We start from the raw sequence: 17,244 nt of genomic DNA on the forward strand, positions 1-17,244 counted from the left end.
TCATTCGCGCAGCTCGGAACGGTCGCGCGTCTCCGTTAGGCCGTTTAGGCGACACGCGAGCATGCTCGAGCCGCGCCGCGCCGCGCCGGTGGCCCACTATAACACTGCCAAAATTCGCTTGGCAGCCGGACAATAATACAGGTGCCGCCGAGACGCCACGCCGCGACACGACGACGCAGGATCGAATCGGGGATCGAGACGGGTCCGACCAGTCGAGAGCGCGACCGTTTCGTCGAGCATCGCGCTTTTCTACGCTCCGTACGGACCCTCTTCGACCTTCTTTCGACCGCGCCGCGTCGCGCCGCGACACAAGTTCCGACGTTCCGAGTCCGAGGAGTGTGCTCGAGTTTCGGTGAACCGTCTCGCATGTGCACAGAGAGAAAGAGAGAGAGACTAGACGGTCCAAAGGTGCGCGGTGATCGATCAATGGCTCCCGGACCCGGCACCGGACCCTGCCCCCGATCGATTTAAGCGGATTACGACGAGATCTTCTTTTTAATCCCCGGATACCGCCGCGCATCGAGTAGACCATGCTCGCGTATCAGAATCTCTCCGGCAGATAAGGCCTGCAATGCCCCTTCCGCGCGCGCGCGCAGCAAAAAACCTTTCGATTCGAGTGGCACGCGCGGGATTTAGGGGACGTTCGGCCGGCCACCGGCTGCTGAAAACGCTCCGAAACGCTTCGAAATGCGCCGGAGAACGATCGAAACATTGGAGACCTTGGTGCAAAATCGGCCGAGTTCGCTATTCCGTGAAATTCCGTTCGCGTCTCGTGCTGTTCAACCCTCGGACGCCGGATCATTTTCGCGACTACGTGCGCTATTCGCCGCGTTCGCGACGATTCTCGGCTTCATTTAGCCGAACGTGTTTTTTGTCGATACTTCGTCCAGACTCGTCACAGACTTTCCCCAAAATTGCCAAAACGCTTAATCGCCTGTACGTTTAAGCGAATTGCCGACACTTCGTTGATTAGGTGACGATTCGAATGCATCGGGTCGCGACGACCCGGTGACCGCAGTCCGAGAGCTGATACAAGGGTGGTTCAAACTGGTGGAACGTGTCTGGAAGGATCGCTTTTCGAATTTTTATATTCGAGGCTTCGTTCTTTTTAGTGAGAACCGAGCTCGGACGGTCTGCGAAGGTGTGTGCCAGTGGATAGGAGTCGGCGAACTGCTTACGAGCTACCGGATCTCTATGCACTTCGTGTACGCGTATTACGCGGTACGTGAACGAACCTTTGCCGAACTTCGAACTCGGTTTTCTCGACAACGAAACCTCGGATGGAGGTGACGCATTTTCCCCCGGATTTCGCGCTCGGAACACTTGGCCCGCCGATGTGTACACCGAGGTCTCCGATTACGTGGTTCAACGAGGCAATCTAAGATGCTTTATTGCACGATTTTCGAGTTCGTCTAGCGAGGATTAGTTCTGGTTTTACGCTGAAATCGGATCATCCCCTAAAAGTTTCGAAACTCTTTTGCCATGTCTTGTACATTCTAATGCGTAACACACCTCGAGCTTTGGCGAAGTAATTATTTAATTCAATTTAATCTAACCTAATTTAATTGAATTTATTTATTGAATTTAATTCATTTGTTTAGTCAGTTAGTTAATTTACTTAATTTATTTATTTAATTTTATTTACTTTAATTTCTTTATTGAATTTTATTTATTTAATTTATTTATTTTATTTTATTTACTTTAATTTCTTTATTGAATTTTATTTATTTAATTTATTTATTTTATTTTATTTACTTTAATTTCTTTATTGAATTTTATTTATTTATTTATTTATTTCGTTAGTTAATTTATTTATTTTATTTTATTTTATTTACTTATTTATTCTATTTAATTTACTTATTTAATTTTATTTAATTTACTTATTTAATTTTATTTATTTTACTTACTTAACTTTATTTATTTAATTCAATTTAATCGAATACATTTATTTTATCTTATTAATTTATTTACTTCAGTTCGATCGAACATATTTATTTCATTGAATTGAACGTACTTAATTTTTCTCAATTTAATTCAACTTATTTACATATATACGGATAAACATCCATTTTCGCAATAACAGAACAAAAGCGTATCACACTCGAACTGCCAGAGAATCAGCAAATCGGCGAATCAGCAAATTAGATAAACAGTTTTACGAAAACTTGTTTTGAATTTTATCGCGTCGCCTGCAAACGCGTCTATTTTATCGCGATCGATAACCCGTCCGTTCGCGTCCATCCGCGGAACCAAGAGACCCGGGACCACGAAATCCGCGGAGCCGTGTGGGCCCAAAAGTGTCGATCCTCGTCGCACGGAGGACCCCGGGCAGGGTCCCCGCGGGCGGACGGCGCCTGGGGCAAGAGCGTGGCTCGTTGAACCGGTTGCGTAACGGTGTCATAAATAATCGGCGCGCATTCTAGCGTCTATTATTAGTATCGGGTAACGCGGGATAGTTTGTCCGGCGCGATCGACCGACGATATTGTAAATTACGGTTGGAACGTGGTCGGCACCGGTCCGCGAAGGATTCCTCGCGACGGGTCTGATTAATTCGCGGGGCATCGGCTCGCGCCGGTCCGCGCTGCGCCGATTCGAACAACGATCGGTCGTCGGGGCGAAACGGCGCGGAACGGCGGCGGCCACGGATAGCTCGCTCGTAGACTTATTTACCGTGGTTCGTTCGGTTCTATCGAGACACACGCGGCCCGGCAGATACCGGCGCGCCGGACCGCATTATAAATGGACTTTGCGCGCGCGAAGCGATTCTTTCGGTAGGGAAAAACGGCGCGGAACGCCGCGGCCGCGCGATGTTGTTTGTTTCTCGATCAAGAACAACAGGACGGAGGACTGTCTCTGCTCTCGATATGTACAACGGCGCACAGTGGGCTGAAATTCAGTGACATTCTGTTATAACTTCCGAACCATCGAAGTTATCGTAATGAAATTTTCACGAAAAATATTTAAAAAATAGTTATTTTCAGCTATAAATAATTAAATTTTGTTTGCATTTGTTAAACAATAATTTTTAATTGATTTTCATTGACATTTTTTGTGAAAAAAAAATTGTTCAAATATAATGTTACAAACTATTTGTAACGTTACAATGCTAACGTACCTGGAATTACTAGTGGGTCCTCGTAACCAGTGTGGGTGTAATACCGACTGGAACACAGAGAGATTGTCTTCGATATCTTTAACCTCGAAGTAACGTAGCGTTGATATCTTTAAAACGTAATAATTTACAATCTGGTTCGTTTTGGTATGTAAATTTTACAGAATCATATAGAGGAAAGTATCCTGAAAATATAGCGTTTGTCAGAAACCGTGAGTCCTTGGGTGTCAAAAGATATTCCTTGTCGAATGTAAAGAATTTTTACACTTTTTGTATTTCATTGAACATTATATTTTTCATATATAGGATACGATAATCTTAATTTAAGCTACTGCTCCCTAACGAGAAATATTGCCTCCCAATGTTAAAAAAGAAAGCAAAGGAAAAAATTAATTAGGTTCGTCGGGACATTGCGAGGAAAAGAAGCATATTTTTTGGCGTCGAATGTAGCGCTCGAAATGTTCATCTTTAAATTGTTGTATCTATTACAATTTATTATCATTTTTATTAACCCTTTGCACTTCGCTGTCCCCTCTCGCGGGACATCGTAATTCTAGCATATCACTCGGATGTCCCCTCTCGGGGGACATTAAAGTTTATTAGTGATTACGGGGAATTGAGTTATTTCAGCGCAACTTTTTGAGACATGCATGTTTCCCTGAAGTTTTCTCTTGAAATGGCACAAGAAATCGAATCAAAATATAGTAAAATTACTAAGATATATACAAGAAGTGTCAACGGGTTTTGACGTGAACGTGAGAGGCGTGTTCACGACGGTCCGAGCACTTCAAAGGCGCCATTTGAAAAGAGCGATAAGGCAAGTTTGTAGAAGAAAGATCGGTATGCGAACATAGCACGCACTGTATAGTGAGATTTATAATCATAAAATCTGGAGGAAAAGATTTTCAAAGCTGAACTCAGTCTGGTTTGAAGCGTCGAGCGGTATAGATAGATCTAACGAGTAAGAAAATCGGAAAAGTGATTCTTCTATTGGCAAATAAATTGTTTGGTAAAAGTTTTTTTGGTAAATATCATCTTGTGAGTTAGTAATAACAATTAGAAATTTTCAACCTATGTATTTATTCATATTTTTTATTAGAACAATGGCAAAACGTTCGAACACGAATGAGTCTCATGACACAAGTAGTAGCAAAGATGAGCTCCAGATAGACGTTTATACAGATATGTTAGAAAGACTAACTGTAGAATGTTTTCTTCTACAGTTAGTCTATCATTTTGACAGCAGTGATAGTGATATCGTCCAAGCAACAAGGCGACGAGAGAAAGAGTTCGCATAGATAGCGATTACAACAACAAAACAAATTTTAAAACAAACAATAACAAAATTATAAAAAATAAAATATTGATTTTTTTGCAAATTTCTCGATTTCAGCCAAATTCATATAAGTCCAATATCATTATAATATGTTAGTTAGTTCCAAAACCATACTAAATAATACCATACTAAAAATAACGTCCAGAATGGATCGGAGTGCTAAGGGTTAATATTCCCACTTTCGAGGGTAATGGACATTTAACAAGCAATAAAAATTGACTGGACATCGATATGAGAAAATTAGATTTTTGTCAAAAAGTCACTAGAATCTTCGATCCGGTCCACTGTGCGGCCACACGATGTTGTTTGTTTCTCGATTAAAAACAACAGGACGGAGGACTGCCTCTGCTCTCGATATGTACAACGGCGGTCTCGGGCCTCCATCGGGCCCCCGTATCTTTCCTCTCGCGGCCGGCCGCTCGGTAAACACACACGCGCGCGCGATTAGACCGCCGATAAACAACCGTGCATGTATTTTCGTCGTGCGGCTCGAAATCCGAGATTAGCGGATCTACATCGCCGGATCGAGCTCTTTCGGTTTTCGCGTGCCGCCCGATAACCGGAGATAACGAGCGGAGAGCCTTGTCCCCCGGCAGCCTCGATAGTTGCAGGCGGACCTCGGTTGCATACCGTCGTCGCGTGATTCGAATGACCCCCAATCGAATCGGAACGAATCTATTTTGCAGCCAAAAATTAGTCGGGACCCTGTTGCTAGGTCCGGCGCGATTTCAGCGTTCCTCGCGGTGGGGGGAGGCTGCTAATGACAGCGCTTCGTTATCTCCTCCGCCGTGAAAGGCGCCGAAGTCGCACTGGACCTAGCAACACTGGTCTAGACGAGAATCGGGTTCGTTTATCAAATCGTTTCATTCTCGAAACTCGCGTACGTAATCTTAACGCGCGCGTTTGTTTTTTTAACGAATATTGTTTTGATCGCGCTGTTTAACACGTTGAGCTCCGCGTCGGTCACGGATGGGCGACGATAATTTTTGATCAATTTAGAATATTCATTTTCATTGTAATATATTTGGAGAAACTGAATTTGATTAGGATGTTTCGGATGCGAAGGGATTCTTATGTTATTCGCTATAATCAATTTTTATCTTCCTAGTTTCGATTTGATTAATTAAATTGCACTGACTTCGTGGGGATTTTAGTGGTTGATTGACGGCGCTGAACGTGTTAAGGGGGCGCTAAATAAATATTAATAAATTAAAAAGTAGGCGTTGAAAAATAGGCATTAAAAAATAGGTAAAGTTCGGGAATTCTTTTTATAGATAATTATTAAGTGAAAAATTTAGCTGTTCTACGAGACATGTAAATATAAGTTTTATATATAGATTTGTATTAGAATTTTTTCAAAGTTAAAATCGTACACGATGACGAAGTTATTTCTTGCTTCTGACAACCCTTCTCGTAGAAAGTTGATTGTTAGACAGTTGGCAACTACTGAGACGTCCGAATTACAACAATTTTGTTGAAAATTTAAATAATTGCAGAAGTGGCCGCAATTTGAAGATAAAGCAGTCGCTTTTATAAAAAAAAACAACTTTAAATGCTTATAAAAAATTAAATAATCGACACAAAAATCCATAAAAACATGAAAGATATTTTAAGGTAATTTTTCTCTCTGATAGGGCAAGATTTTTGAAACTGTCTCGTCAGTCGCTAAACATACTCGAAACTTGAATAAAGTCTGCACCGAAAAAGCATCAATTTTTTTAATCGTTTAGAATGATGCCGAGTACAGTAAATTCTCCCTAATTATCCTGCAGCTTGTAAACAAAAATGGACAATTTGGGAACAGGAGATACGATTATTCGAGTCTCGGGACTCATTTTTACAGCCGCCGATTGTCGACAGTTATAAAAACGAGATGCAAGACTCGAATAATTCTCTTCTTCCTAAATATCTAGTTTATTATTATTCACAAGCCGAAGGAAAATTAAGCAAAATTTACCGTACAAATCGCGCGTACACGAAATTACTCGAATCGTTGACACGCGAAGCTTGACATATTCGAGCTTCGAATCTTCGTAAATTATCCTCCTAATTATCCTAATTATCCTGCAGCATGAAAACAAAAATGGGCAATTTGGGAACAGGAGATACGATCATTCGAGTTTCGGGACTCATTTTTACAGCTGCCGATTGTCGACAGTTATAAAAACGAGATGCAAGGCTCGAATAATTCTCTTCTTCCCAAATAATTCATTATTGTTCACAAGCCGAAGGAAAATTAAGCAGAATTTACCGTACACGAAATTAAATCGCGCGTACACGAAATTACTCGAATCGTCGACACACGAAGCTCGACATGTTCGAGCTTCGAATCTTCGTAAATCCGAAATTCGCAAAATCGAATCACAGAAAGTTCGTCGGTCGAGCGTCCGTCCGGCCGGAAGAATCGCGGCCGTGCCGCCGTATTTTCCATCGGGTTCGCGGTGTCGGCTGGTATTGACGCCGTAGACTTTGTCCATCGTCGGTCGGATCGCCTCGTTATCAGGAAAATAAAGAAGGGATCGGTTGCACGGGGCGGCCGGAGGCAGGCTCCGGCCCAGATAGAGAGGACCGCGTCGTGTCGTCGCGCCGCTGTGTTCGTGGTCGGGACACGGTCAGACGGCCCGCAGACGTTTGCACGCAGATTTCCGCTGCTCGCCGCCGGTTTCCATCGTTCGTTCACGTGCACCTTATCGAGGGATCGCGTGGCCGAAGTTCGAAGCTCCGGCTCGCCGATTGATTAGAGGGAGCGTGATTTCAGAAATTCCGTCGGCCGCGGCCGCGGGGAAGCGCGGAGCGTCGGGCCGGGCCGGGCCGGGCCGGGATAGCAGATCGGCCGAGCGCGCAGTCGCCTCCGCCTCGTGAATGAGGTTCGAAGATCGGACTCTCCACCCGGCCACGAATGATTCACGCGGCCTACGCGGTTTACTATATTGCAGTAAGTGACCAAGAGAGCCGTCGTAAACAGCCGATAAACGGTGGAAATACGCTCCGTTATTTTTTCCTCCCGTTTCGTATTTATTGGCGGACCGAGCACGGCACTTGTTATCGGTCACCCGGGCGCCGATATGTGCGCGACGCGCTGCGACGCTCGCTTCTTTTTCCCTCCTTTTTACTAGCCCGGCTTTTATCCGCATTCTGCTCGCACCCGCGCCCTCTCTGCTTCTCCCTCGCCCCCCTCTCTCACACTCGCTCTTTTTTTTCTAATTGCATTTCTTCCGTACGTCGACTAGCGTCTCCCCGATCAATCCCCGCGCGCGCGCGCACCCCCTCCCAGCATTGTTTTTTCCATTCATGAGCACGCGAAAACGAGACGCTGCCTCGAGCTCCCCGTGGGGTAGGAAAATTACCGTGCTCCACTCGTGGCGTTGATCACTTTTGTTCCGAGTTTTCCCTGATAAATCGCGACGCTCCTCCTTTTTCCCCACCCCCCCGCCCTCCGTAACTTTTTCCGAAGCACTGAAATCGCTGGGGCCGCGCCGCCCGCGGATTAGCGCAACTGCGTTATCCCTAATTAATGTGTGCCGGGTCGTCCCGATGCTCTTCCTTGTCCCGTTCCTACCGCGGGCCCCTTGTCCGTGTATTTATCAATCGATCCGACGCCTGGCCCGTGGCGATCCCGATTTCATCGCGACCCGCCGATCCGCGGTTGCCGAGTCACACAGAAGACGCGTTCGAATGGTCCTTGATTTCGATTTTTCTCTAATTCGCTGGCGACGCGAGCTTCGTTTCGACGATTATGGTAGTTAGAGCGAGCCTTTCGGTGCTCGCTGTGCGAGTTTTATACGGTTTATACGGCTCGATCGAGTCCTCGATTTCGATTTTTCTCTAATTCGCTGGCGACGCGAGCTTCGTTTCGATGATTATGGTAGTTAGAGCGAGCCTTTCGGCGCTCGCTGTGCGAGTTTTATACGGTTTATACGGCTTGATCGAGTCGTTTGACGGTGCACAGGGTGTCCTGTATAGTGTAAGTGTTTGTATTACTGCGGTTTTTCAATTAAGGCGAACTTTGACTGAGAAAATAAGAGCTTTTACGCTAATAGATTGGCAACTTGAGCTATAACTATTATTCTTGAACTTGGATATTTATTTTTCTCAAAATATCGGATCTCCGAAAGCACAGATTTCAGTGAAAAGCGTAATAACGAATAAATAAATGAATTAATAATGAGCGAATTGAAACTGCGATTGCTATTACTTGTATTTCATAAATTGCCAATATTAACCATTTGCACTCGAATGGTGACTCTGAGGTACTAAAATTTGTTGTATCACGCTTTAAGATAACTTTTATATTAACAAAGTTTAGATTTAAAAAATTGTTAACAGTGTAATTGTTGTGCGAGTCCCAAGTGTCAATTTCATGTGCACAAAATGCATATAATGTCGTATAAAATGGAAATACTACAAGTTAGAAAATGATTTTATATTTAGAGTTAAAATAGCTTTACTTTAGAGTTTTAACATTAGAGTTAAAAAATTATGAGATTCATTTTTAGAAGACCGCGCACTATATAAAACGTTAGATTCGACTGCTTTTATAAAATAGCGCAGTATTTCGGGTGTCCGCAGTAATACCCGCACTTACCCTATTTGGCACACGGTCCCTCGCGACGGTATGAACCTTTTAATCGCGCGCAGAGCTGCGACTGTATCTTGTTTTGAACGTGTGGCACGACTACCACGGAAACACTGTAAACGATTCAACCATCTGGTATGTGCCTCCCATACAAACTTTATCGAGTTTCCTCGAGTGGTTTGTTTACAGCGTTTCTAGATAAACTTCCGTACAATTGCCGCAAGTTTTCGAGCAAGGCCGTGTTTACAGTTCGATTTACATACAGTAATGATACAGATTGTCCACAGAAATGGACAACTTGGGAAGAGGAGATTATTCGAGCCTCGCGACTCGTTTTTATAATTGTTGAAAATCGGTAACTATAAAAACGGGAAATTGTAACGCAATATCTGAAGTAAAAAATTCGCAATATAATATTAACGCAATATCTGAAATAAAATCGCAATATTTGAAGTGAAAAGTGGAATCGCTAGGCCACCGAGGCTCGAATAATCGTATCTCCTCTTCCCAAATTGTCCATTTCTCTGCACAATCTGAGCGTCAATTAGGGAGACATTATTGTACATGGAAAGCTGTCGCAAAAACATTACAGACAATTACAGTATTGTCTCCCTAATTGATGCCGAAATTGTGCAGAAAATTAGACAATTTGGGAAGAGGAGATTATTCGAGCCTCGCGACTCGTTTTTATAATTATTGAAAATCGGTAACTATAAAAAAGAAAAATTGTAACGCAATATCTGAAGTAAAAAATTCGCAATACAATATTAATATTAATATAATATTAATGCAATATCTGAAATAAAATCGCAATATTTGAAGTGAAAAGTGGAATCGCTAGGCCGCCGAGGCTCGAATAATCGTATCTCCTCTTCCCAAATTGGCCATTTTTGCACACAATTAGATAGAATTTACTGCACCTTTTTGCTAGCAATCAGTGGACTGCGCTCAACACTCACCGCAGAACCTCGCTAGGCATCTTTCGATTATCTTGTAGCACGGTTATCGCGGGACAAGAAACACATTTTCCAACAATCGATTCGTGCCGATCGTCATCTTGCACAAAGATACGGTACTAATAAGTAGGAACATGGAGATAAGCAATAAAAGATGACACGATAGCAATTATTACAGAACGGACTTTCAAACTTGATTTTTCCAGGAATGATCACGCGTGCCTATACGTATACTCGAGATTAACGGAACTCGTTAAAATGAGACGGGTCATTTCTGACGGTAAATTTTTGTTATTTATTCAATTTATACGTCACTTACAAAAGTAACAAATGTTACAATAACCACTTGCTAAAAATCAGAATGAAAACGTCTTATCGTCGTATATTTATAAACTAATATGAAACAGCTATTTCTCGTGTTCCGTAAATCTAGCGTTAAAGGCTCCGCTAAGACGAGATCGTTTATCTCCGCTCATTCCGCGGCCGTTCATTATCCGGCATTATTCGCGATCTCGTCCGCTGTGCGTCGTCGTCGGACGAGTTAGTCGATCGCCGCGGTTTTTCGTTATCGCTCGGAATGCCGCGAGGCTTATCCGCGTTCCGTGTATTGTTTATACACGCTGAAAGTTTTCGGTTATCGCGAAGTTAAAATCTGTATACAAAGTTCGATCGGTTTCGATCAATTTTGCGCCGTTTAATCGGACAGCCTTCGCTGGCTGCCTTGAACTTAGGCGATGAGAACCAGCTGACAGAGCCGGACGAGCTGTACAGTAATGTTTCGTGGGCCATTGTACGGTCGAAAGCGGCAGGTAATCCACCTGGTAGGTAATGTAGCTGCCTCCTTCGACCGTACATTGTTTCTTTGACAGCCGGGCAGGTCAATCCTTTATCGTAAACGCATCAAAGACCGAGCATCGTCCCGGTCATCCGTTCAGGTTCTCTCTAAAGAGGCGTAGCCGCTAAGTGTAAGCACAATGTAGCAATAGTTTTAAATTCACGGCTCAGCGGATAGCTCGCAGTACATACCAGCTGCCTTGAACAGTTAGGTAACGGTCGAGAGAGAGAGCCAGAGCCTCGGACACAATCGGAGGATTATTTATTGGGCCCTTGCACAAAGACAGAAAGCCTGGCCGGTCAAGAATGGCCAGGCCCCAGCACCTGCGGTAGACATAACGGCTGTAAAACTGACGCGAAAAGCTCTTGATTGCGAGAGACCAGCTGGAGCTAAGGTATGCATTCGTACCTGACATACCTGGACCCGTCAGAAGCCAAGGTCACTCATTAACAAAACGGCATGGGTCCGAGAAAGTTCGGGCCGCCGATTGCGTCGGAAATCTGCAGGCCCGCATGCGAGACCGGATGCACTTTTCGACCCGACGAATCCTAAATAATACAATTAGGGCTTTCCCCGGGGGTCGTGCCGGCGACTTAGCCGCCCCGTTCCGCTATCTCCTCCGAAGGAATCACCCTAAATCCGCCCCGTACACTTTAGCCCGTAAGTCCGGCTCCATGGACGCCGAAGTATCCGACAGAATTAACATTTACATTGGAAAAGTGGCGGCCGTGCGCCGTGCCCGGGACCAATTAGCGTAATTTCGCCCGTCGCCCCTCGAGTGTCCCGACGACGTGAATAACGCGGCTCCCCCGGACGCATGCATAAATAAAAAAAAAGATAATCGGCGAGGCGTCGTTACGCAAGGATCGGTCGTCGCTTGTTTCTCTTTTTTCTCGAGTTCGCCGGTTTCCTTTCGTTTCCCGCCTCTCGTTGAATGTTAAACACCGGTGCGGCTCTCTCGCCCGGTGCACGTTTTTTTTTCCTTTTTCGTTTACACGCCCGGAGACAATCGAAGCGTTAAATGGCTCGATTCGGGGGTGGCTTCGCCGGCCGTGACAATAAGGGCGCACCAATTAACGCTTCGTACGCGATTTTGCCAGCGGAAGAATGAAAAATGGGATCGGCCAGGGCGGCGGCGGGGGGAGGGCGGGAGGCTGGATTTTATAAATTAATGCCGTCACGGTGCGAGCACGGTTTATCCGGTCGCGCGTGTTGTCACGTGTAGGCGGTGTCCCCTCTCTCTCTTTCTCTCTCTTTCTCCTTCTGTTTGGCCAGCTCTGGGCACCGCGTTTTTCCCGGCGCGATTTTTTCGCCGCCGATTCGTTTCCCCCGCGCACAATGCGATCGATAAAACCGTCGGTCGAAGGTTTTATCGGGTGCACCTTCGTAACGCACTATCGAGTGCGGCCGATTTCGCTCGAATTCCCAACTAATTAGTCACGTAACGCGCTAGATCCTGCAATCGACGATCGCCCTGGAATTCGCCAGATCAGATCTAACGCGATTGCGCGCCACGAACGTCGATCCGTGCCGGGCCCTGTCTCTCTCTCTCTCTCTCGCTCTCTCTTTTTCTCCCTTTTCTCCCTGCTGCCATCGAGATCGCAACCGATAACGGCAGGGACAGAACGGCCGTTTCGTTCGCGAGCGAAAACTCGCGCGCCGTGTCGGAGGCGGAGCGATGCGGAGCGAGTCGCCGCTGAAATCGCGCGGCGAGCCGGGGCGAGAAACCGATTAATCGCGTTGACGCCCGCCGAAGACGGGACATTAAATTGAAATTCGCTAACGACAGGGCGCGAGGGGGGGGAGGGGGTGAGGTGGCGGCGAAGCGTGGGGGCAGCGCGCGCTAGCCGACGCGAGCCACGATATTAGAGGGGAAATTACAAGGCCTCGGGCCGGAACCGGCGCGCAATATTGTGCTGCAGCCTTATTAAGAGTGAGAGACCGGTGAGAAAATAAATAGGGGAATTTGCATCTCATTGAGCGAAGGATTCGCGGAAATTAGAGTAATTTCAAGCGTAACGGCTATCGTAACGGCCGTCTGGACGGCTGTTAATAATAGCTATTCCGCCGATCCCCTCGCGAGCTTACCGTCGAAACGATGAAACGTTTCTTTGCCGGGCCCTTCACCGATACCGGCGATCACGGGTCCGTCGATCACGATTGTTTCGACGGGCCTCGCGCCATTTTATTCCCCCGATCTTCGCCGCAATGCGTGAGCCAAATCCTTGATAACTTTCGCGTAACGATGCGTTATTTTGACGACGGTTATGTCAAGGTTGGTCGCGAGCGTTCAAGACGCTCCGAGAAACCGTACGTTTTTCGAACTTTACGTTCGAACGTGCACGGACGCGATGCACCGCTCGCTGCAACAAGTCGCCGTCCGCCGCGATTGTCTGCGCTCGACGACGCAGACAATGAGATAGGAAGCGAACGCGAAGCTTTTGGCTTCTACGATTCCGTCTCGCAATCTGTATGCGCGGTTGCGACAACTTTGGACGACAATGATCTTCGGCGAAAACGAATAAAAGAAGGGTGGAAGGGAACGATTGAAATCTTCGCGTCGACCGCGAAGACCGGATCGCTCCTTTATTTGCGCGCCGGCCAATTAATCAATTGATTAGCGGATCATTTGTTTAGCTGAACCCCGAGCGACTTTGTTGTTCTTAGCTGCGCGCCGCGGTTCTGATCCAACAAAGGCGAGGTGGTGGGTCCCGTCCACGCGCGCGTTTCATCGCGTATCATTATTACACGCGCGTCGGATGACGCGGCGCCGCGCCACCTTGCTCGCTTTCCACGCCGCGAGCTGATCCGCCACGCTTAAGAAAGGCACGGCGCGATGCGGCGCGGCGCGGCGCGCATCATTTCTTCGCGAAACTGCCGCCCACGCGCCCGCCGACTTGCATAATAATCGCCTGTTTAATAAACGATTAATCAGCGGCCGCGTTTGCTCGGCACACGCGCGCGTGTCTAATCCATTCGAAGACAAAGGAACTGTGTATGCACGGTGTACACCGTGCAACACTTCTGTCTAAACGTCGGCTCCGCCGGCGAACACGTGGAGCCGGCACCGCGGGCAAATGATCCATGGATCCGCGAACGCGCGATCCACATGCCAGGCTTTCCCTCACGTTCGAAATCCTCGGACATTTCAACCGGCCGTCCAGCTAACGGTTATTCATTGCCACGAAATTACGATGATCGTTTCTTACGAGGACCGTGAAAATCTGTGATTTATCGTGTGTGCGAACACGTTCGATTTAGCGTGTTCGAGTAGCGAGTACCGAATCGCGGATTTCACGGATTTGTGACAGAAACGTCGAATTTGGAACGAGGAAATTTGGAACGGTAAATTTTCTGCAATTGTTGTTCGGCTCGGAGACGAAAAGCGACAATTTCGGAAGAGGGGACACGATTTTTCGATTTTTCATTTATATAATTGCTGGTTATCGATAGTTATAAAAACCAGATCGCTTTTAAATCGTATCCTCTCGTAAGTTATTAAATATGTAATAAAATAATGAGATACATTATCATAAATATTAATCATAATACAAGTCATAGGAAGTTTAAATAAACCCGGGCTTGGCATTGCTATAAAACCATATACATTAGTCGCATTTAGGATTCGATTATTCTAGTGTTAATAAATATATTTGAAATCCTATTTCAAGAAGAGTTTATTCGCCAAGGTTTGTGTCATATGAAATATACAATACGAATAAAAATTTGAATAAAAATTATACAGACATTGTACAAGAATTATAGAAATAATATAGAATAATTATACAACACCAATGTGGAAAAATTATACATAGTACAAAAATTATACAGAACACATACATAATCGTCATAGGATCATAATACAGTAATGTCTCTCTAATTGACGCTAAGATTGCCCACGAAAATGGACAATTTAGGAAGAGAAGCTACGATTATTCGATCCTTGCAGTTCACTTTTATAGTTACTAATTGTCAACAACTATAAAAACGAGCTGCAAGGCTCGAATAATCGTATCTCCTCTTTCCAAATTATCCATTTTTGTGCACAATCCGAGCATCAATTAGAGAGACATTACTATAATACAACTATTCTCCCGTAAATAGAGAATAGTCCATCCAAGTTGGACGACAATTGGTGAAAATTTACCGTATCTCGAAAATTTCGTACTTTCTACTCGGAACAATATCAAAGGGCAAGGGTTTAATCGCGACAGCTACGAAATTGCCGCAATCTCGAAGACCCGAATTATATTTTAGGCGAATAATCGTATTTCCTCTTTCCAAATTATCCATTTTTCTGCACAATCCGAGCATCAATTAGAGAGACATTACTGTAATAGAACTATTCTCTCGTAAATAGAGAATAGTCCATCCAAGTTAGAAGACAATTGGTGAGAATTTACCGTATCTCGAAAATTTCATACCTTCTACTCGGAACAATATCAAAGGGCAAGGATTTAATAGCGACAGCTACGAAATTGCCGCAATCTCGAGGACCCGGATTACGTTTTAGGCGAGCGTAAAGCTTGCCGCGCCGAACCGCTCGACGCGGAACTCTTTTGAAGAAGCTTTGAAAGCGAGAAAGAGAATTGGCGTACTTCGCCTCGTTATATCTCTCTCCGGTGAAGGGCCGGCTTGAATCTGCCCAACGCAGCATTAAAGAGCATCTTTTCACCTGCGAGCGCGTGTAATATCAAAGGGCCGGGGACCTGTTACAAGCCGCCTGAAAGGTACCGACCCGCGAACCGTTCTGTTACAAAACCGGCCTCCTCTCGCTTTGGTCGCATTCGCGAAAGAAAATTCGAGTCGCGAAGTCGCGGCCCGCCGTTCATGGAGGCGCCGCGAATTCAGTTCTCGCGGATCGAGGCCGGTGCGCGCGCGAGTCTGTCAGGGTCGCGGTGCGTGGCCGCACTGCAACGAGCCGCCGAGTCCCGCAGATGCGCCGCGCCTCGCCGGGGGTTGAAGCAGATGGCGCCACAGTCCGGACTCGCGCGCCGCCGGCCACCGCCGGCACGAGCCGTGAACGTACGCCCGCAGAACCGCCGACGTTTCGCCGTTTTCCATCGGATTCGCGCGAAAATAAATGCCCACGAAATATCGGACATTATTTAACGACAATCGACGTCTATATTCCGTGCGAAATAATTTCGTTTAAATCGCGTTTAACCGCTCGGAAATTGCTGCAGGAGATTCGAATGTTCTTTTCAGATCCCAGTTGCAGCTATCATCACGATCGTTCTCGATGCAGAAGTTCGGCCTTCTTATCCCGGGATCGAAAGGCGACAAGAAACGAATCTTTCGCAGTCGCGACGGCCGGTTCGACGTATCCGCCCGCAAGAAGCGGCAGCCGCGCAAGAAACGGCAGGCCGTTCTTCGGCGATTAGTCACTCGCGAGTCTCGTGACCGATTTTCCAGCGGTTTTCTGGCACCGGCCGGCGGCATTAGCGCGGCAAAGATCGCAGGCAGAATACGACGACGCCTGTACGAGCGCCAGCGCACCGGCGCGCGTGCACCGGCCGCGCTAAATGCAAGCTTCCGCGTTGATACCCGCGAGGAGGATGGCCACGTCATGATCCAGTTTCATTCGCGCTCTCGCAATCTACATTCTACGTCCATTAATTTTACGCCGGTTAAAAAACACGAGCGGCGGGGGTGAGAGCGGAACGCAAACGTGGCCGCGGCTCCGCGAAAATTAGTTCGTTAAATTACGAGGAAAACTATTTCCCCCCGGGGGGGAGGGGAAGGGGGGCGGGCTAATTGATGAACAGAGGCCGGCCACGTAACGGCGACGGGAAAAAGAACCGCGTTCCGACCTATATACGACTCGCATTTCGGATATGGCCCCGGAGATTTTTCCGGCGCTCGACGATTTACACGCGCCCGCGGTTTTTTAATATTTCGCGGAGCGGCGCGCGCGCTCGCGCTCGCAAATGTATTACTTTCGAGAACCACGGGGGGATTTACCGTTCAGCCGCCAGATTTCTCTGATATCGACGCGAAATTTCTGCACTGGGCAAACAAGGCCAGCCGCACGTGTCGCAACTTTTCCAATTACATTCCCGATGTTTGCACAATTGTGTCTCTTTAACGGTCTTTGTGCCCGGATCGGCTCGGATCGGCGCGTGCACGTGCTGAAACGAGCCGATAAATATAAGCTGGCCATATTAGCTAAAATTAAATATTATACAACCCAACGGCGGCGGCGGCGACGGCACCGGCGGCGGCCGTGCGTTAGTCACCCGCGCGTTTCCACGCCGTAAATTGTAACATCTACCTTCCATTAATCAAAACCGGAGTGCCCGGAGGCGGAACGCGCGCCGCATTTTCTTCGCGGAATTATCCGGGCCGAGCCGATCGCAGATTTTCTCTGCCGCGGAATCGGCTACGCCCCTCCGATCGTTGCGTAAACAGCATCGACGACAATCTTT

General features: G+C 46.5%; 1 protein-coding gene across 4 annotated transcripts in view; it reads left to right on the forward strand.

The window, feature by feature from the left end:
- The window catches only part of Pdk1 (Phosphoinositide-dependent kinase 1), a 1,509,859-nt gene that overhangs the window by 1,471,072 nt on the left and 21,543 nt on the right, over positions 1-17,244 (forward strand). Inside the window, exon 1 of one of the 4 annotated variants that reach the window (XM_076519283.1) lies at positions 7,334-7,384. The exons of the other annotated variants lie outside the window; for them this stretch is intronic. Within the exon in view, the coding sequence (XP_076375398.1) occupies positions 7,349-7,384 (36 nt within the window). The 5' untranslated portion in view covers positions 7,334-7,348. Of the gene's footprint in view, positions 1-7,333; positions 7,385-17,244 lie in introns of those variants that run through there. 4 annotated transcript variants of the gene reach the window in all.

This window comes from Megalopta genalis, chromosome 1 (genome assembly GCF_051020955.1).
Source record: "Megalopta genalis isolate 19385.01 chromosome 1, iyMegGena1_principal, whole genome shotgun sequence".
Classification (NCBI taxonomy): domain Eukaryota; kingdom Metazoa; phylum Arthropoda; class Insecta; order Hymenoptera; family Halictidae; genus Megalopta; species Megalopta genalis.